Raw genomic sequence first — 23,066 nt, 5'->3', positions numbered from 1 at the left:
ATCCAGGAAGGAATGCAGCCCTGTCAACACCTTGATTTTAGCCCAGTGAGCCCTGTGTTGGACTTCTGACCTACAGAACTGTAAGATAATAAATCTGTGTTGTTTAAGCTGCTAAATTTCTGGTCAGTTGTTATGGCACCAGTAGAAAATTGATAACATGTATGCAGAATTAATAGAATTCATAACAAGAGGTAACTTTCTAGCAACCTTAAATATTCAGAGCACAGCAGTAAAATACAAAACGACCAAACAAATAGCCTCTGAGTAATATTTTTTGATAGCTCTCTCAGAGTTGAGTGCAGAAAATAAATACTCTAGACATCTTAAGCAGGATATTGAGTATTTACCAAATTATTGGAAGGGCTAAAGGAGCGAGTGTGAAGCAATGCCTTTGGGAATAACTCCCAGAACAGAATGGAATTAACCCCTCATAGAGTCTACTGCCTCCAAGGCTGCCACAGAGTTCAGGAGTATGTTCCCTTGAATAGACGTTTGTCCAAGGAAGATAAAAATGGCCAATAGGCACATGAAAAGATGCTCAGCATCATTAGCCATAAGGAAATGTAAATCAAATCACAATGAAATACTATTTCACACCCACTGGGATGACCAGAATCAAAAAGTGGATAATAACATATGTTAATGAGGATACAGAGGAATTGGAAGTGTCATGCATCACTGGTGGGAATGTAAGATGGTGCAGCCTCTTTAGAAAGCAGTTTGGCAGTTCTTTAAAAAGTTAAACATAAGGGCTAGCCCCATGGTTTAGTGGCTAATTTTGGCACACTGCTTTGGCAGCCTGTGTTCGTGGGTTTGGATCCCAGGTGAGGACCTACACCACTCATCAGTCATGCTATGGCAGTGACCCACATAAAAAAAGTTAAAGATAGAGTCACCATATGACCCAGTAATTCTCCTAGGTGTATACTCAAGACAATTGAAAATATATGTCTACACAAAAACTTTACATGAATATTCATGGCAGCGTTATTCATACAGCTAAAAAGTGGAAACAACCCAATTGTCCATTAATCGATGAAAGGATAAACAAAGTGTGGTATACAATGACATATTATTCAGCCAGAAAAAGGAATGAAGTAGTGATACATGCTACAACATTGATGAACCTCAAAAACATGCTAAGTGAAAGAAGCCATTCACAAAAGGGCACATATTTGTATGTTTCTGGTTATATGAAATGTGCAGAATAGACAAATCCATGGAGACAAAAAGTAGATTAGCGGTTGTCGGGGGCTAGCAGGACAGGAGAGTAGGGAATTGCTGCTAACGGGTAAGGGGTTTCTTTTTGGGATGTTGAAAATATTCTGAAATTAGATACTGGTGATGGTTGTACAACTTCATGAATGTGCTAGAAACTTATAAATTGGACTCTTTAAAAACTGGCCAGCCTGGTGGAATAGTGGTTAAGTTTGCATGCTCCACTTCAGCAGCCCAGGGTTCATGGGTTCAGATCCCGAGTGCAGACCTACACACCGCTCATCAAGCCATGCTGTGGAGGCATCCCACATAAAATAGAGGAAGATTGGCACAGATGTTAGCTCAGGGCCACTCTTCCTCATGAAAAAAAAAAAGTGAATTTTATGATATGTGAATTATATTGCAATAAAAATATACCCCCTTAACTGTTATCCAAGGATCAGGAAGCTGACGTCAAGAAGCTCTCATTGCTGCGGCTGTTGCTGCACTGCCTCTCTGGACCTGGGGAGCTGGAGGATGGACTCTGGAATGTCGCTTCAGGAAAACCACATTTTCATGATACTGCAGGCAGAATCAGCTAAAACATGGCAGGAAAATGGCTTCTGCCTCACTTCTACTTCCAAAATCTTGGAAAAGTACATCTGCTTGTAGAACTTAGTTCACACCCAGAATCCTAGCTGCAGGAGTATCTAGGAAAGCGCTTTCCAACTTCTTCAATTCAAAGGGGGCGTCCAACACACCCCAGGGCCTGCTGTATTTCAGGACTGTCCTAGGCATTATAATTACACCCAGAGAGTCCTCAAGAAACTTCTAGCTTCTTAAGTCATAAGTTTTCTTAACAGCCACAAAGTTTTAAATAGATTTTAAAAAGACTTAATGTTGCTTAAAAAGCATATGTCAGTTATTTGGAAAATTGATATCTCTGAAATATTTCATTCCCTGACAACTTCAGAGAAAAGACATGCTTATTTATGCTCATAACTCATCCAGTGAACATTTGGAGAAAAATTTGAAGTATGAAATCAGTTTGATAATCTGGGGCCTGGAGAAAGGGATGAAGAATTTCTTAAAGTCTGATGAAGTCTAGTTTTTATGTTATAGCTAAGAATCAAAGTTCTGTTTTATTTCTTTGAATAAAAATAGATTTTCCAGAAAAGCGGAAGCAGGTGATTTGCCACAAAAGTTTTGTGAGAAGTAAAACATATCTCTAATTATTTTTAAAAGAAAAATTATATTCCAACAAATAAGTAAAACATTTCCTCTAAAAATAAATTATATAAATAAAATACCCAATAGTTCAATAACAGAAACATAAAAGGCTCCTAAAATTACTCTTTGAGAAAATTTGTATGACAGTTACCAAACCAACATTTCCTTTAGAAAGATGTGTGTGTGTGTATGTATACGTATGAAACGTTCATTGTTCTGGCTAACAAAGTCATATTTGCCAACTTTTCTGTTATTGGTGTGATAAAAACTGATGTTCCATCATCCTGAGAGCAGCTTTTTTGTAAATAACTTTATTGAGATATCTTTGACACATAAAAATTGTTTATATTTAAGGTGTACAACTTGATAAATGTTTTGATAAATGTATACATTGTGAAAAGATCACCGCAATCAAGCTAAATAACTTATCCATCACCTCTGTATAGTTACCATTTGTGTGTGTGTATGTGTGGTGAGAGGATTAAATTTAAGATCTATTCTCAAAGCACATTCCAAGTAAACAATATAGTATCGTTAACTATCATCATGCTGTACATGACATCTCCAGAACTCATTCATCTTGCATAATGAAACTTTGTACCGTTTGACCGACATCTCATTTCCCTCTCCGCCTCCATTCCCTCACCTTACAAATAAGTGAGATGATGCACCATTTGTCTTCCTCTCTCTGGCTTATTTCACTTAGTATAATGTTCTCCAGGTTCATCTATATTGTCACAAATGGCAGGATTTCCTTCTTTTTTTAAGGCTGAATAACATTCTGTTGTACATACACACCACGTTTTCTATATCCATTCTTTTGCTGACAGACATTTAGGTTGTTTCCATGTCTTGGTTGTTGTGAAGAATGCTGCAGTGAACATGGAAGTGCAGGTTTCTCCTCAAGATCCACACTTCATTTCCTTTGGATCTAAACCCAGAAGTGGGGTTGCTGGATCATACGGTCGTTCTATTTTTTTTTGTTTTTGAGGAAGATTAGCCCTGAGCTAACTGCTACCAATCCTCCTCTTTTTGCTGAGGAAGACTGGCCCTGAGCTAACATCCGTGCTCATCTTCCTCTACTTTATATGTGGGACACCTACCACAGCATGGCGTGCCAAGTGGTGCCATGTCCACACCTGGGATCCAAACCAGCGAACCCTGGGCCGCCGAAGCAGAACATGCGCACTTAACTGCTGCGCCACCAGACCGGCCCCTATTTTTAATTTTTTTTGACAAACGTCTATACTGTTTTCCTTAAAGGCTGTACCCATTAAAACTGGGGAGAGGGGCAGAGACATCTGGAAATTATATGCAGTAAGTGGCATGATTATAACTGTGCTATAGGGAGATGAATCTGGCAGAAGTAGAATTTAGAATATGCTAGAGAGACTTGAGAATCCACAAAAAAGTAATGACAATTTAGACTAGTGATTTGGTATCGGCAAGAGACAAGAGGACCAACCACTAGAATGATATGAGGGTGGCTCTAAAAGTGAGTGATGGATGGATATTGAGGGCAAAGGATGGGAAGGAATCAGTTATGGATGCTGAGATTTTGCATAGTAGAGTGGTGGTGCTAGCTGAAAGAATTAGTGAATATAGGAGGGTGAAAAGTTAGAATGGTGGGAAGATCATTCACTTGTATCTAGAGGTAGCAAATGTGATCAGGAGAGATTTGATGGCATTGCCAAGGGAGAAAGTGTAAGGAAAGAAGAACAGAGAGATGAGGACAAAATATTGTAGAGCATTTTCTTTTAATAGGCAGGAGGTCACAGAGAAGTCCAAGAAGGAGTAGTTGGGATGAAAGAACCAGGAGAGTCCAGTGACACAGAAGATAGAGGAAAGGAGAGTGTTGTTAAAAAGAGAGGTGATCAACCCTGGAAAATATCCCAGGAAAATAGTGGAAGATAAACGTAGCAGCGGAAAGTTGTCATCAGCTTTCTGAGAATGGTTTCGGAAGAGAGAGAGGGGTAGAAATCAGATTGCAGAGAAATTTCAAGAAATCCGATGCTTAAAAGAAAGTGAGAGTTAGATTGATCGATTGGTTGATAGATAGATCATGATAACATGACCAAATGCATGGTCAAGGGAAGATTTTTAGGAGGGGGAAAGTCCTGAGTTATAGACAAAGGAATATTCCGAGAGAAGAGGAGATACACAGAAATTATGATTGGTGGAATGAGATCCCTGAGGATGTGGGCAAAGATGAAATCAAGGACCTAAGTGGAGGAAATAACCCTGGGGAAGAGAACACATATTAACCTGAGATTGAAGGAAAGGAAAGAATTTGTGAGGTGAATGAGAAATTTGAGGTGGAGAAGAGAAAGATGTGAGGGGAAACTCGCGTCTAATGTGTCAGCCTTCCTAGTAAAGGGTGAGGTAAGGAGACCAGGTTTGTACCCCTTTTTACCGCTAAAGGAATGTGTGTGGACCTTACCTACTCTTATCCAGTAGCCAGACAGGAATTTTATTTTTAATTATACTTTTCTTATTTTTTAGGGATATTTCTTTTCTGTATGATGTTAAATACGTTAAAGGAGAGACTAGGGAGTGTACAGTTTTCCCCCCACATTTGGACCGTTCATTACAGCCACATGATGGTGTCATTGTGCCTCATAAGGTAAATACAGTATTTGACAAATAATTTCCTCTCCCTCTTTCTACTTTAAAAACAAAATCATTTCCCCAAAAGATAAAGCAATGTCATACAATAATAACCTGCATTGCTTATAAGTTTTTGTAGCACTGTCTAATTATTTCTAGAAAAGGGTTTTTAGTGGGAAAAGATCAAAGATATTTTAAGCCATTTTACAAACTACAGTTATCCACTTTAATCTAGACAATACAATATAGGAGACTAGTTTTTGTTTTTGTTTTTTTTTTAGAAATCCACAGTTTAAAGTTGTGAAATTCTTATTTTTGGCATGCTGCTGAAGTGGATTTTAAATTCCTACTGAATTTTAATGCGTCATTAGATTTCTGATATATGGGACATGTGCAACTAATACTAAAACCAAGGTTGCTCTTTAATTCATGGTTATTTTTTTAATGCATGCTCCAATAAAAGTTTTTTGCTACTTGTCATGACCCATATTCTTAATATTGTTACTTCTGTAATTAGAATCTCTTAACTTAATAAATAGTATCCCTTGCTGTAGGAATTAGGATTTGTGCAACTCTGTTTTTCTTGTCTATTAATGTTTCTTTTTGTCATTATTTCTTTTTTTTTCAGCCAAAGAAACTAACAGATACTTTGATTCCTGAAGAATTTCATATTGTGTCAAATACAGGAGTTTCTGGTTTGGAGTGTTATGATGAGTGAGTACTATTATATATACTGAATATCTGACAAGTTGCACTGTTTCTTCCTTCCCAGACATAGAGGCACCTGAGAATAGTTCACTCATGTTCCTAGGCGTTATCTACACTAAAATGAGGAAGCATTTGGCCTACCATCCTAAGACAATTTAAGAAAAGTATCCAAAACTAATGAAAAAGTCTTACTTGAATGAGTTTGGGATTTTAGTGATTAAATTGTTCTGTGTTTTCCTACGGTGTAATTTTGAATTTAAAAAAATAGATCTTTGATGGGCAAAAACTGAGTGCCATCCCATCCGAACAAGAACGAGACAAGGATGCCCTCTATCACCACTCTTATTTAACATAGTTCTGGAGGTCCTGGCCAGAGCAATCAGGCAAGAAAAAGGAATAAAAGGAATCCAAATGGGGGGAAGAAGTGAAACTCTCGCTGTTCGCAGATGACATGATCTTATATATAGGTAACCCCAAAGAATCCATTGGAAAACTTTTAGAAGTAATCAACAACTACAGCAAAGTTGCAGGGTATAAAATCAATTTACATAAATCAGTAGCATTTCTATACTCTAATAATGAACTAACAGAAAAAAAACTCAAGAACACAATACCATTCACAATCGCAACAAAAAGAATAAAATACCTCGGGGTGAATTTAACTAAGGAAGTGAAAGACCTGTACAATGAAAATTACAAGGCTTTTCTGAAAGAAATGGATGATGACATAAAGAGATGGAAAGACATTCCATGCACATGGATTGGAAGAATAAACATTGTTAAAATGTCCATTCTACCTAAAGCAATCTACAGATTCAATGCCATCCCAATCAGAATCCCAATGACATTCTTTACAGAAATAGAACAAAGAATCCTAAAATTCATATGGGCCAAAAAAGGACCCCGAATTTCTAAAGCAATCCTGAGAAAAAAGAACAAAGCTGGAGGCATCACAATCCCTGACTTCAAAAGATACTACAAAGCTACAGTAATCAAAACAGCATGGAACTGGTACAAAAACAGATGCACAGATCAATGGAATAGAATTGAAAGCCCAGAAATAAAACCACACATCTATGGACAGCTACTCTTCGACAAAGGAGCTGAGGGCCTACAATAGAGAAAAGAAAGTCTTTTCAACAAATGGTTCTGGGAAAACTGGAAAGCCACATGTAAAAGAATGAAAATTGGCCATTCTTTTTCACCATTCACCAAAATAAACTCAAAATGGATCAAAGACCTAAAGCTGAGACCTGAAACCATAAGGCTTCTAGAAGAAAACGTAGGCAGTACACTCTTTGACATCAGTATTAAAAGGATCTTTTCAGACACCATGTCTTCTCAGACAAGGGAAACAATAGAAAGAATAAACAAATGGGACTTCATCAGACTAAAGAGCTTCTTCAAGGCAAAGGAAAACAGGATTGAAACGAAAAAACAACCCACTAACAGGGAGAAAATATTTGCAAGTAATACATCTGACAAAGGCTTAATATCCATCATATATAAAGAACTCACACAACTCAACAACAAAGAATTAAACAACTCGATCAAAAAATGGGCAGGAGACATGAACAGACGTTTCTCCAAAGAAGATATACAGATGGCCAATAGGCACATGAAAAGATGTTCATCATAGCTGTGCATCAGGGAAATGCAAATCAAAACTACACCAAGATATCACCTTACACCCATTAGAATGACAAAAATAACTAAAACAAATAGTAACAAATGTTGGAGAGGTTGTGGAGAAAAAGGAACCCTCATACACTGCTGGTGGGAATGCAAACTGGTGCAGCCACTATGGAAAACAGTAGGGAAATTCCTCAAAAAATTAAAAATAAAACTACCATATGATCCAGCTATTCCACTACTGGGTATCTATCCAAAGGGTTTGAAGTCAGCAATTCCAAAAGTCCTATGTACCCCAATGTTTATTGCAGCATTATTTACAATCGCCAAGATGTGGAAGCAACCTAAGTGCCCATCAATAGATGACTGGATAAAGAAAATGTGGTATATATATACAATGGAATAATACTCAGCCATAAAAAAGAACAAAATTGTCCCATTTACAACAACACAGATGGACCTTGAGGGAATTGTGTTAAGTGAAATAAGCCAGATAGAAAAGGACAATCTTTGTATGACTCCACTCATATGAGGACTTTAAACCTGTGGACAAAGAGAACAGATTAGTGGCTACCAGGGGAAATGGGGGTGGGGCGTGGGCACAAAGGGTGAAGGGTTGCACCTACAACACAACTGACAGACAATAATATACAACTGAAATTTCACAAGATTGTAACCTATCATTAACTCAATAAAAATTTAAAAAGAACAAAAATAGATCTTTGTTCTGAATACTTGACTATGCCTCTTTAGGAATGGTTTTGAACAATGACTATGTAGACAAAGGAAAGCAGCCCTCTAAGCTGGAATCTCATAATGCACGCTCTGGGGCTTAGGTCAAGACTGCAGACTAGTCATCTCCAGTTTTCTTTGATTTGTGTTTATGTGATTAAAAATGGGATCTTAACAAACTACAACTTTGGACTAAGGTTTTATAATAAAATATCCAGAAGTGTCACTCTTTTTACTTTATCCAATACATATGTTACATGGCACTTCCTTATGATGGTGGGTTTCAGAACAATATTTTTCCAAAGAGAACTAAATGGAACGCATTTTTTGGGTAACTTTTTATTTTTATATAATTTCAAGATTATAAAAAAGTTACAAAAATATGACAAGGAACTCCTATGTACCCTCTATCCTGACTCACTGAGTGTTTACATTTTTCCTCTTTTGCTCTAATACACACATGCATGCACACACACATATATTTTTAAACTATTCAAGAGTAAATTGGAAGAGGAGAGTGACGTCAGCAACATGGCAGAGTGAGCTGTTCCCTTTATCTCTCCCCCTTCAAACTACCACTAAATGGACATTCATTGATCAACTGAGTACACCCCACACAGCACAATAGGATTCCTGAGAGACATGTGCAGCTATACATCTGAACGTGGATGGACTACCCCTGGGGAGGTGGTAGAGATAGGTGAGCACTCTCTGGCCCCTAGCAAACCTGTGCATGTGTGAGACTGCTCTCCCAGCTGGAGCACCCATAGCACTGCTGCAGCCCTGAGGGTGGGAGTGCACCGCAGTGCAGCTGTGGGAACAGGTAACAGCAACCCTGAGCCCCTGCATGATTGCTTTCCAACCTGGTGGGAGAGCCCACAGTGCTGCCCCAGTCCCCAGGGAGTGGCCTAGGCTTGGACCCAGTGGGCAGGCCCCACCCACCAAGCACAACAGTTGGTGTGACCTAGGAGGAGATGATGGTGGATATGTGCATCCAGGTGAACGAGTTCCCAGCAACTGCAAATGCCCATAGTACTCCTGTGGCCCCGAACTGGGGAGTGCATCTTGGCAGGACTGTGGGAGCAGGTGGCAGCAGCTCTGAGTCCCCATGTGATCAGTTTCCCATCTGATGGGGGAGCCCACAGTGCTGCCCTCATCCCCAGGGAGTGGCCCAGACTTGGAACCAGTGGGGAGACCCCACCAACCAAGCACAAGAACTAGTGTGACCTAGGAGGAGACAGTGGTGGATCTGTGCACCTGGTTGACTGGGTTCCTGGCTGCTGTGAAAGCCCATAGTACTGCTACGGCCCCAAAGTGGGGAGCCTGTCTCAGTAGGACTGTGGGAGCAGGTGGCAGCAGCCCCGAGCCCCTGCATGATCACTTTCCCATTTGGTGGGAGGGCCCACAGGGCCGCTGTAGTCCCAAGGAGTGGCCCAGGCTCAGACAGGCACAGAAGACAGGGATCATGGTGGGCTCAGCATACACAGCTCCTGCTGCCTCCCCAGTGGTGGCAAATGGAATCTGCAGCTAGATACCATCATTATGCAAAGGCACAAATCCACCCCATCAAATACTCTGAAGAGGTATATTAATACTCCAGATGAGAAGGAAACAGACAAACACCCAGAAATCAATCCTGAAGGAACAGAAATTTATAGTCTAAATGACAGAGAACTCAAAATAGCTATCATAAAAACTCAAGTTACAAGAGAACTCAGAAAGACAGTTTGATGAAATCAGGAATAAAATTAATGAACAGAGGGAATTCTTCACAAAAGAAATTGGTTTTTAAGGAAAAACCAATCAGAAATGTTGGAGATGAAAAACACAATGAATGAAATAAAGAAAAATCTGGACTCCCTAAATAATAGAGCTGATATTATGGAGCACTGAATTAGCAATTTAGAGGACAGAAAATAGATGCTTCAGATGGAAAAGGAGAGAGAGGTAAGACTAAAAAGAAATGAAGAAATTCTTCGAGAAATATCCAACTCAATAAGGAAACGCAACATAAAGATTATAGGTATTCAAGAGGGAGAAGAGAGTGAGAAAGAGCAGAGAGATTGTTCAAAGATATAGTAACTGAAAACTTCCCAGACGTGGGGAAGGGGCTGGAATTACATGTAAAAGAAGCTAATAGAACTCCTAATTACATCAATGTAAAAAGACCTTTATCCAAGGCGTATATTAGTAAAACTGGAAAAAGTCAATGACAAAGAAAAAATATTAAGTGCAGCAAGGCAGAAGAAAATAACCTACAAAGGAACCCCCATTAGGCTTTTAGCAGATTTCTCAGCAGAAATCTTATGGGCTAAGAGAGAGTGGAACAATATATTCAAAATTCTGAAAGACAAAAACTTTCAGCCAAGAATACTCTATCCACCAAAAATATCCTTCAGACATGACGGAGAAATAAAAACTTTCCCAGATAAACAAAAGCTGAGGGAGTTCATCACCACAAGAGCCCCGCTACAAGAAATGATCAAGAAGGCCCTCATCCCTGAAAAAAAAAAGAAAGGGTTTTCAAAGCCTTAAGCAAGGAGATAGACAGACAAAATCAGAAAATTTCAGCTCTCTATCAGAACAGATTAGCAAACACTTAATTATAACATTAAAGATAAAGGGAAGGAAAACATCAAGAATAACTATAATCACTTCATTTTAACCACGAACTCACAACACAAAACAGAATAAGTTGTGACAATAATAACTTAGATGGGGAAGAGGAAAGGGATGGAACCTGCTTAGACTAAGGAAATAAGATTCTATCAGAAAATGGACTATCTCATCTACGAGATATTTTATACAAACCTCATGGTAACCACTAAAAAAAAAATCAGAACAGACACGAATGATAAATAATGAGAGAACCATCATATAGAGCCAGCAAACTGAATTGGCAATCCCAAATACACAGGATGAGAAACAAGATGAGTACAGAACAACTGGAAAACAAGTGATAAAATGTCAGCATTAAGCCCTCATATGTCAATAATCACTCTAAATGTAAATGGATTGAATTCTCCAATCAAAAGACACAGAGTGGTGGGATGGATTGACAAACAAGTCCAAACAATATCCTGCCTCTAGGAAACACAGCTCTAAAGACAAACACAGGCTCAGAGTGAAGGGATGGAAGACGATACTCCAAGGTAATGGCAAATGAAGGCAGATGTTGCCATACTTATATCAGAGAAAGTAGACTTCAAGATAAAAAAGACATTGAGAGGCAAAGAGAGGAAGTATATAATGATAAAAGGGACACTCCACCAAGAGGACATAACACTTATAAATATATATGCACCTAACACAGGAGCACCAAAGTACATAAAGCAACTATTAATTGACCCAAATGGAGATATTAACAGCAACACAATAATTGTAGGGGACTGTAACACCCCACTTACATCAAAGGATAGATCATCCAGGCAGAAAGTCAACAAGGAAATAGTGGAACTAAACAAAAAACTTGACCAGATGGAGTTAATAGATATATATAGGACACTCCATCCAAAATCAGCAGAATACAAATTCTTCTCATGTGCACATGGAACATTCTTAAAGATAGGCCTTATGTTGAGAAACAAGGCAAGCCTCAATAAATTTAAGAAGTATTAAATCATAGAAAGCATCTTTTACAACCATAAGGCTATGAAACTAGAAATCAACTACAAAAAGAAAGCTGGGAAAGTGACAAACATGTGGAGACTAAACAACATGCTACTGAACAACCAATGAATCATGGAAGAAATTAAAGGAAGAGTCAAAAAATATCTGGAGACAAATGAAAATGAAAATACACCATACCAACTCATGTGGGATGCAACAAATTGGTCCTAAGAGGGAAATTCATAGCAATGCAGGCCCACCTTAACAAACAAGAAAAATGTCTAATAAGCAATCTTAAACTACAACTAGCAGAACTAGAAAAAGAAGAACAAACAAAGCCCAAAGTCAGCAGAAGGAGGGAAATAAGAAAACTTTGAGCAGAATAAATGAAATTGAAACTGAAAAAACAGTAGAAAGGATCAATGAAACTAAGAGCTGGTTCTTTGAGAAGATAAACAAAATTGACAAACCCTTAGGCAGACTCACTAAGAAAAAAGAGAAAAGCTTCAAATAAATAAAATTAGAAATGACAGAGGAGAAATTGCAATGGATACCACAGAAATACAAAGGATTCTAAGAGAATAATATGAAAAACTATATGCCAACAAATTGGACACTCTAGGAGAAAGGGATAAATTCTTAGACTTATACAACCTCCCAAAACTGAAGAAATAGAGAATCTGAATAGACCAATCACAAGTAAAGAGATTGAAATAGTAAGCAAAAACCTCCCCCAAAAAAGTCCAGAACCAGAAGGCTTCTCTGGAGAATTCTACCAAACATTCAAAGAAGATTTAGTACCTCTCCTTCTCAAAAAATTGAGGAAGACAGAACACTTCCTAATACATTTTACAAGGCCAACATCACCCTGATCCCAAAGCCAGACAAGGACAACACAAAGAAGGAAAATTAGAGGTGTATACTGCTTCTGAACATAAATGCAAAAATCCTCAACAAAATATTGGGAAATTGAATACAGCAATACATTAAAAAAGATCATACACCACGATCAAGTGGGATTTATACCAGGGACCCAGGGATGGCTCAACATCTGCAAATCAATCAATGTGATACACCACATTAAGAAAATGAGGAATAAAAACCAGATGATCATCACAATAGACGCAGAGAAAGCATTTGAGATCCAACATCTATTTATGATAAAAACTCTCAATAAAATGGTTATAGAAGGAAAGTGCCTCAACATAATAAAGGCCATATATGACAAACCCAGAGCCAACATCATACTCAATGGGGAAAAACTGAAAGCCATCCCTCTGAGAACAGGAACAAGACAAGGGTGCCCATTCTCACCACTCTTATTCAACACAGTACTGGGGGTTTTCGCCAGAGCACTTAGGCAAGAAAAAGGAATAAGAGGAATCCAAATTGGTAATGAAGAAGTGAAACTCTCACTGTTTGCATATGACATGATTTTATATATAGAAAACCCTAAAGAATCCATCAGAAAACTATTACAAATAATCAAAAACTACAGCAAAGTTGCAGGGTACAAAATTACCTTGCAAAAATCAGTTGCATTTCTATACTCTGATAACAAACTTACAAAGAGAACTCAAGAATACAATCCCATTTACAGTTGCAACAAAAATAAAATATGTAGGAATAAATTTTACCAAGGAAGTGAAAGACATATACAATGAAAACTATAAGACATTATTGAAAGAAATCGAGGATGACATAAAAAATGGAAAGATATTCCATACACATGGATTGGAAGAATAAACATAATTAAAATGTCCATACTACCTAGAGCAGTCTACAGATTCAACGCAATCCCAATCAGAATCCCAATCACATTCCTCACAGAAATAGAGCAAAGAATCCTAAAATTGATATGGGGCAACAAAAAACCCCAAATAACTAAAACAATCCTGAGTAAAAAGGACAAAGTTGGAGGTATTACAGTCCCTGACTTCAAAATATACTGCAAAGCTGTAGCAATAAAACAGGAGGTACTGGCACAGAAACAGACACACAGGTCAATGGAACAGAACTGAAAGCCCAGAAATAAAACCACACATCTACAGACAGCTAATCTTCGACCAAGGGGCTAAGAACATACAAGGGAGAAAGGAGTCTATTCAATAAATGGTGTTGGGAAAACTGGACAGCCACATGCAAAAGAATGAAAGTAGACCATTATCTTTCACTATACACAAAAATAAACTCAAAATGGACCAAAGACTTGAAGGTAAGACATGAAATCATAAGACACCTAAAAGAAGATATAGGCAGTACACTCTTTAACATCAGTCTTAGAAGTACCTTTCCTAATACCATGTCTACTCAGCCAAGGGAAACAAAAGAAAAAATAAACAAGTGGGACTTCTTCAGACTAAAGAGCTTCTGCAAGGCAAAGGAAACCGTGAACAAAATCAAAGGACAACCTGCCAACTGGGAGAAAATATTTGTAAATCATGTATCTGACCAGGGGTTAATTTCCAAAATATACAAAGAACTCATACAACTCAACTACAAAAAAAAAAAAAAACCCAATCAAAAAGTGGACAGAAGATCTGAACAGACATTTTTCCAAGGAAGATATACAGATGGCTAATGGGGAAATGAAAAGATGTTCAACATCACTAATCATTAGGGAAATGCAAATCAAAACTACAATGGGATGTCACCTTACACGTGTTAGAATGACTCTAATTACCAAGATAGAAAAAAATATATTGGAGAGCATGTGGAGAAAAGGGAACCCTCATACACTGCTGGTGGGAATGCAAACTGGTGCAGCCACTATGGAAAACAGTATGGAGAATTCTCAAAAAATTGAAAATAGAAATACCATATGACCCAGCTATCCCACTACTGGGTATTTATCCAAAGAACTTGAAGTCAACAATTCAAAGAGACTTTGCAACCCTATGTTCATTGTATTATTCACAATAGACAAGATGTGGAAGCAACCCAAGTGCCATAGAATGATGGTGAATGAATGAATAAAGAAGATGTGGTGTGTGTGTGTGTATATATATATATATACACGATAGAGTAGTACTCAGCCATAAAAAAAGACAAAATCATCCCGTGCAACAACAAGGATGGAACTTGAGGGTATTATGTTAACGAAAATAAGGCAGATAGAGAAAGGCAAACACTGCATGATTTCACTCATATGTGGAAGATAAACACATGGACAAAAAGAACAGATTAGTGGTTACCAGAGGGGAGGGAGGGTGGGGGCTAGGCATGAAGGGTAAAGAGGCACATATTTATGGTGACTGACAAATAATGTACCACTGAAATTTCATAATGTTATAAACTATTATGACCTCAATTAAAAAAAAAAAGAGTAAATTGGAGACATCATGACCATTTATCGCCAAATACTTTATTGTATATTTCCTAGCAACTCACTAGTTATAGATCTTTTTGATGACTTTTTTAAGCTCCATCATTTCTTCTATATTTATTAGTTGGCATTTTATCATATAGACTCATGGATTTCTATTTTATTCAGTGGTTTTTCTTTATTCTTATTTATTTTGGTGTTCACATTTTTCCAGATTTGGCCAATGCCAGCTCCTTTGAGCTGGCTCTTGTGTTCTTTGGACATGTCACTATCATTCTTTGAATGTTCCCTTATTTTCTGGCTCAACAAGGTTTCCAGGTTCGTCTTTCATTTCCCAACTCCAACTCTGGAATGAGCTCTGAGTCATTTCTCCAAGGAGTACTGATTCCTTTTAGTGGTGATTGGTACTTAGGAAACAAGATCTGGATGTTAGATGTGCTCATTGCTCCTGGGGTATCATCACTTCTAGTGCCTCTCACCTACTCATTTTTGAAACTTTATTTTGAGTCTATATTCCCTGGAGATTCTTCACTGATCTAAATTCTGAAAATAGACCTTATTAACCAATGGTATTCCAACAAGGGGCAGAACAAAAGGAAATGCTTATTAACTAGGGGAAGAAAAAAGTTACATAAATAATAATGAATTTAAAGGATTACCATGTGGCTGTAATTGTGCTACTCATTTAGGTGTAACAAGCACTACCAGAGGAGAGAGAGGCTGGGAGTCAGGAAAGCTCAGTTCTAGTTTCCATCTCTGCTTCTTATTAATTGTATAACTTGTTTAGTCACTTAACTTTATTGACTTCAGTGTTCTCAGAACATCTTTCCACCTTTGAAAATTTATGTTTTTTTAAAATGAATCAAGGAAATGTTCATATTGTGACATATTGAGGAATGTGGTTGAAGCTCCTTTACTAAAAAAAGTGTTCCACATATGATAGATATTATTACATCTGTGTCTGTATATGTCTAAGGCTATTTAGGTGTGACCTTGTGTGCAAAGTGATGGACTTTCTGATTGCCTCCAAGCTTCTCACTTCCACGAGGTCTTGAGTTTGTCATGTTGTGACGTGATAAATGGGCCAGATAATTTTCTTATAATAACATTTACCTGTCTTATTTATTGCAGCAAATATACTACTCTCCTCACAGACAGTGAAAATAGGCTATTGCTCTTTCCATCCATGTAAGTACAGTTTATTTTTGAAAGTGTTTCTCAGAAAGAATAACTATATACATATATATTCCTCTTTCTTGATACTTTATTACATAAAAAATATTAAAGTTACAGGAGAACCCCAAGACAATAATTGCCTACAATTATGTTATCTAATCAATGTTTTCATTTGTCCAATTGCAATTTATTCACTTTTTGCATATTTATAATATTTAAGTGCTATAAGATGCTTTTATTTTTACAGTTTCAAATTTCTTTTTTCTGTTTTTAAATTTTATTTTATTGTGGTAAGAATACTTAACATGACATCTACCCTCTTAAGAAATTTTTAAGTGTTCAATACAGTATTGTTAACCATAGGCACAATGTCGTAGATAGGTAGAACTTACTCACCTTGCATGACTGAAACTTTATGCCCATTGGTTAGTAATTTCCCATTTCCCTCTCCCCCAGCCCCTGGAAACCACCATTCCACTCTCTGACTCCCTGAGTTTGACTATTTTAGATCCCCCATGTAAGTGGAATCATGCAGTATTTGTCCTTCTGTTACTGGCTTATTTCACTTAGCATAATGTCCTCCAGGCTCATCCATGTTGTTGCATATTGCAGAATTTCCTTTTTTTAAGGCTGAATAATATTCCATTGTATGTGTATATATATGTGTGTATATATGTGTGTGTGTGTGTATATATATACACACTACACCTTCTTTATCCATTCGTCCATCGGTGGACACTGAGGTTGTTTCTACGTCTTGACTATTGTGAATAGTGCTGTAGTGATCATGGGAGTGCTAGTATCTCTTTAAGATCCTGATTTCAGTTCTTTTGGATAAATGCTGAGAAGTGGGATTGCTGGATCATATATAAAATACTTTTATATTCTACATTTAACCATTAGTATTTCTCCATTTTGCTGATTCTTTTTTTTTCTTATTATCTCTCCTTTGTTCCTCTTCTTCTCTTACGTTGTAAAGTAACCAATATTAACAGCGTGGGGTTTCTCTCGCCACAGTTTTTCTATGTTCTTACAATCCTATACCATAGGTGTATAGAATTTTTTGAGGGGGAGCATTATTTTATTTTATGAAAAAGAGGATCATACTACTTGCATTTTTCTTGGGTTTTTTTTGTGTGTGTTTTTTTTGAGGAAGATTAGCCCTGAAGTAACATCTGCCAATCCTCCTCTTTTTGCTGAGGAAGACTTGCCCTGAGCTAACACCCATGCCCATCTTCCTCTACTTTATATGTGGGACGCCACCCACAGCATGGCGTGCCGAGCGGTGCCATGTCCACACCTGGGATCCGAACTGGCGAACCCCGGGCCGCCGAAGCGGAACCTGAGCACTTAACTGCTGCACCACCAGCCGGCCCCAACTTTTTTTTTTTTTTTTTTTTACTATATTACTGATATCCAACTAGATCAGTACATATAGGTCTAAGGCTTTAAAATACCATTAATGTTCCATGTTATGTACACTTTCTTTATACATTTTATAATCTTTTTGCCATTTGAGGATGACCTATTTTCTGTAACACTAATCACATAAGTCTGCCACCTTTAATCTTTTAGGAAACCTAATAAAAGAATAGAAGTGGTCCAGCTGAATGGCGTGATGGATACTATGCTTGAGAGGGCTGGTGTGGAAAATCAGGAATACACAGGGCCCACCAAGGTAACTGCAAAGGTCACTGTAACTGAGTGCGGGAGAGCGTGCGCTCTGGAGGTGGCGTGGCTGGACTGGAGGCTGGCCCTGCCGCTTATTAGCTGATGACCTTGGGCAAGTCATTTAATGTATTTGCGCCTCAATTTCTTCATCTGTAAATTAGAGATAATCGTATCTACCTCATAGGGTTGTTGTAGATTTTAAATCACCTAATGAATGTAAAGGGCTTAGAACAGTGCTTGGCATGTGGTAAACACTGTATAATTAATTGTTAGTGTTAGTATTATTGTATTACATTGACTATAAGGTACCATTGATTATATGACCCTTGCTATTTTATGTACCACTAAAAAACACTGCCAATTAAACCATGCTTTCTTACCACTTATAATTTTTATTTTGTACTTAGTGAAAGACCTCTTTCAGTCTTACATAGATATAGATTTTTTTTTCTTTATGAGGACTATTTCTTTTTTGTTTTATAAATTTTTATTTTTATAGAATTTGAAACTTGAAATAGACAAGTTTAGCATAAGGCATTCCTATGTAACCTTTACCCAGGTTCACCAATTTTTTACATTGTTTCCTATTTGCTTTATCATTCTCTCTCCCTCTCTACATATCTCTATATGAATAGTTTTTTCTGAACATGAATAGTTTTTTCTGAACCATTTTGAAGGAAGCTGGTGACATCATACCTCTTTACCACCAAACATTTCAGAGTACACTTCCTATGGATAAGGACAATCTCTTATATATCCATAATACAGTCATCAAAATCAGAAAAGTTAACACTATGATAGTATTATCTAATATAGTCCATATTCAAATTGCAAATTTTATCAATTGGCCCTGTAATGGCTTTTATAGCTATTTTCCCCTCTATTTCAGGATCTTAGGATCACACAGTGCTTTTAGTTGTCATGTTCCTTTAGACAACTATAAAACAGTTTTTTGGTTTTCTTAACCTTAATATTCAGAAGAGCACAAGCCAGTATTCTGTAGAATGTTCCTTAATTTTGGCTTGTCTGATGTGTAGTCATGATTAGATTCCGGTTTTGTATTTTTGGCAGGTATAACAGAAGTGATATTGTGACCTTCTCAGTGCATCACATAAAGAGGTGCATGATTAGACATAGGCTTTTAAAAATAATGTATTATTTTTGTATATATATCTAGTTATAAAGGAAAATGTAAGTGAAATAAATTAATCAAGTGTTTCTAAAACTTATTCACATTTAGAGTGCTTGCCACCTAAAATGGTTTTTACTGACAAAACTGTAATAAATACTGATTATCTTATTTATCATTTGCCAGATGCACAAACTACTACATTTATTGAAGAAGGAACAGACCATTTACAATACAGTATTTCACGAACTTATTCGACAAGTCACTGTGGACTGTGCAGATAGAGGAGAACTGCTGTCTAAAATCAGGTTCGAGCTGCTATTGGAGTATCCCAGTTTCCCAGTGGATTTTATGTAAGAATTAGGTTTGTGTCTTCTTTCGAGAAGATCACAAAGTACACTTCTCTATTCTGTTGATAGTAAGGAGCCTAAGAGTATTACTATTATATTTTCTATAGTAAACATATAATAGTGGCGAACTTCCTTAAGGTGATTTCTGTTGGATGTTTGATACCGTATTCTTTTTATGATTGGGAGTGAAGTGCTATGTGACATAGTAGAAAGAGCGTAGATTCTGGAGACAGACCAATCTGGTTTCAAATCGTCATCTAGATGTGTGACCTTGGTAAAAGTCTGAGCCTTAGTTTTCTCATACGTAAATGAAGATAATAACTACTGCGAAAATTTTCATTTGTCTATTTTTTCATTCGTCAATAATGTTTATTGAGAGTCCACTCTGTGTCAAGCACTAAGATGCTTCACAGGCTTGTGGTGTTTAAATGAGAGCACAGCAGTAGGTGCTCACTATATATCATGATTATAGATGATGATGATAAATACTGTTATTACTGTAATTCTTCTTATGACCATGGCACTTTCCAAAAAGCTGAAAGGAATAGTAGAGTTATAAAATTGGGTTCAAATTACATATCTGCAGTTTACTTGCCATGGGGCCATAGGCAAATTATTAGATCTCACTGAATGTCTGTTTCTCCTGAAAGGGAATTAATAATAGAAATTTGCCCTATTTTCCCACTGTCTGATTTATGGCAGCCGAGTCCCCCTCTCTGATGGTGTTGACAAACTAGAAGCAAAGCTATTAATAAGAGACTAGTCAAGATTAGATACTAAGGAGTACTAAGGAGTAAGTTGTTGGAATACCATCAAGAGCTGGAGAATATCAAATCAGAATGAGGATAGGCTAAAGTCTGCATTGTCAATCTAAGAACAAAGCCAAGAGGGATAGATGAGGAAGCGGGGCAAAGGAACCAGATGACTGACAGTGTATCCAAATCTTCCTCTTATGAAGGGTAGGGATGAGTGGGACTCTTCCAGCTGATTTCAGGAGGTAGCTTCTAGGGCCCAAAATAGGGTGGGGTCCTATCCCAGGAAATCTAAACAGAAAGAGACAGGCAGGCAAATCAAAGCCAAAATTCTTTAAGAAAAGTTGAGTCTGGGGCCAGCCCAGTGGCATAGTGGTTAAATTCATGTACTCTGCTTCAGCAGCCCGGGGTTCGCAGGTTTGGATCCCGGGCATGGACCTACACATTGCTCACCAAGCCATGCTGTGGTGGTGTCCCATATACAACAGAGAGGAAGATTGGCATAGAAGTTAGCTCAGGGTGAATCTTCCTCAAACAGAAAGAGGAAAATTGGCAACAGATGTTAACTCTGGGCCAATCTTCCTCACACACACAAAAAAAGTTGAGTCAGACACTAGGGAGACAAAAATACTAACTCCAAAGTGCCAGAGATAGGATCAGAGTAGAGCTTCAAAGCCAAGGATTTAGAATAGGGTAAAGTTGGAGTTAAGAATACAAAGCAGGTGAGAATAAGCAATGAGGTTTCAGGATGATTGCCGCAAACATTCATGATGTGTTTGTGGAATGGTGGACTCAGTAGGTCCAAAGTAATATAGTGGCCAGCATTTTGTTGTGGTAGGAGCTACCGTCCCTATATCGCCAATAGGGGAAGTCCTAAAGAAGATGTTTGTAAAGTTGATACTTCCGTGTGTGTGAGCTGCATACTTAGTAATAAACTCCCTGCCACTTAAGTGTTTAAGCAAGGGCTGGATAATCCTTTCTCTCAGTGGATGAGAGATTAAACTAAAGGATCATTCCAAAGACGTTATAATTCTGGGGTCTCAGGCTTAGGGTGTAATATCTAGATGACTTTCAATATAAATGAAGACCACTCAGTCATGGTATTTGTAATTTATCATCTGTGATCATTTCCAAATATTTTGTTTGGATTTATTCAGAAGCAAAAGAAATGACTTCTTTGTATTTTAGCTCTTTATTTTTAAACAGTTGGTATCTTTTTACATTTCGGTCAATTCGAGAAAAGTAATTTTTCTTTTTTTTTTGAAGGTTGGCACCTGAGCTAACATTTGTTGCCAATCTTCTTTTATTTATTTTTTCTTCTCCCCAAAGCCCCCCAGTACATAGGTGTACATTTTAGTTGTGGGTCCTTCTAGTTGTGCTATGTGGGATGCCGCCTCAGCATGGCCTGATGAGTAGTGCCATGTCCGCGCCCAAGATCCGAACCAGCAAAACCCTGACCGCGGAAGTGGAGTGCGTGAACTTAACCACTTGGCCATGGGGCCAGCCCTGAGAAAAGTGATTTTATTCATGAATTCAACTATTTATAAAAATCTCACTATACTCAAGGCACTCTGTGACATGGTTCCTATCATTATAGAGTTTATAATTTAGAAGAAGAAATAAAAGAAGTCCTTATTTGGTTTTACATCTCAGACATTATATACCAAATGACTCTGGCTGAAATTCTCCACAATTCGTTCACTTGTATGAGCATGGCAGGAATAGATCCCTTTCTTTTTCTACCTTGTTCTTCCCACATATCTTTTGTGAATGTCTGTTCACTGTTTCTTTCCTAGCATTACTTTCTCTCTCACGTATTTTCTGGCTCCTTTTCTTCCGCATGGTGTCTTGTTTTCCTTCTTCCTCATGCAGAGAGCGGTATGTACAAATGCTTGACCAAATTGCCCGGCAGATGATTGACTTCTACAAAGACTTGGTAACTCAGCGAATGATGGACCAGCGCATTTTAGAAGAATTGTACAATTTTAAGAATGTTATTGAGGAACTGACCAGGTAAAAACTGTGATTACCTTTAGCACAAAACAAAAGGCAAAGCCGTGTCTCTAAAGAGAGTAAAAAATATTCAGGGAAAGTAGCATGGCTAATGGTGAGGACTCTTTTGTTCTCTTTTCATGTTTAGCAAGAGATCAAAAAGGACTGGATGCAGATGTCAATATAGATATAGAGACATGGATTGCACAGGTTAACGCAGAACCAGGGCTCTGTGTATGTACAGGGAAAAGACTCCTTTTCTTCCTTCCAAGGTAGAGATGTTTATCTTTTTTTTTTGAGGAAGACTAGCCCTGAGCTAACTACTGCCAGTCCTCCTCTTTTTGCTGAGGAAGACTGGTCCTGAGCTCACATCCGTGCCCATCTTCCTCTACTTTATATGTGGGACGCCTACCACAGCATGGCGTGCCAAGTGGTGCCATGTCCGCACCTGGGATCCGAACCAGCAAACCCCGGACCGCTGAGAAGCGGAACGTGCGAACTTAACCGCTGCACCACCGGGCCGACTCCAGAGATGTTTATCTTAATCAGGTTTATAGAACAATGCCATGATTAGGGTGTTAAGGTTCAAATCCCAAAGAGAATAAGCATTGTATAGCAATCAAGGTTAGAGATCATCTAACCTTGTGGCAAGATATTTAGTGACAAGAATGACAAGGATAGGATAGGCATGACAGAGGGTCCAACGGAGCAGCCTGGAGGCCTTGCCTGTCAACATCCGCCTTTACTCCATTCTAGAGGATCCCGCACATCTTCTTTCTACCTTTTCTAGCCAGACTGATTCCATTGCCAGACCTGGCAAGATTCCATCCAAATGTACACTAGATATCTTCATTTGTTTTATGAGTTAGACAAGCTAGGAAGAGATGTACACATGATAACTGAGAAGATTCCTGAGTATAAAATCTGATTTCCTGGGTAGAAACTTTTTGGAGTTC

At 37.9% G+C, this 23,066-nt stretch overlaps 1 protein-coding gene across 2 annotated transcripts in view; it reads left to right on the top strand.

Annotated features, from left to right (window-relative positions):
* Positions 1-23,066, top strand: part of AXDND1 (axonemal dynein light chain domain containing 1) — a 79,467-nt gene that overhangs the window by 4,264 nt on the left and 52,137 nt on the right. For both annotated transcript variants that reach the window (XM_070497598.1, XM_070497599.1), the window contains exons 5-10: positions 4,930-5,050; positions 5,663-5,748; positions 16,172-16,228; positions 17,792-17,894; positions 19,203-19,324; positions 21,991-22,131. In XM_070497598.1, the coding sequence (XP_070353699.1) occupies positions 4,930-5,050; positions 5,663-5,748; positions 16,172-16,228; positions 17,792-17,894; positions 19,203-19,324; positions 21,991-22,131 (630 nt within the window). The remainder of the gene's footprint in view (positions 1-4,929; positions 5,051-5,662; positions 5,749-16,171; positions 16,229-17,791; positions 17,895-19,202; positions 19,325-21,990; positions 22,132-23,066) is intronic.

Source organism: Equus asinus, chromosome 25 (assembly GCF_041296235.1).
Source record: "Equus asinus isolate D_3611 breed Donkey chromosome 25, EquAss-T2T_v2, whole genome shotgun sequence".
Lineage (NCBI taxonomy): Eukaryota > Metazoa > Chordata > Mammalia > Perissodactyla > Equidae > Equus > Equus asinus.
The sequence above is the reverse complement of the archived record's forward strand: the minus strand, read 5'-3'. Positions and strand labels throughout refer to the sequence as shown.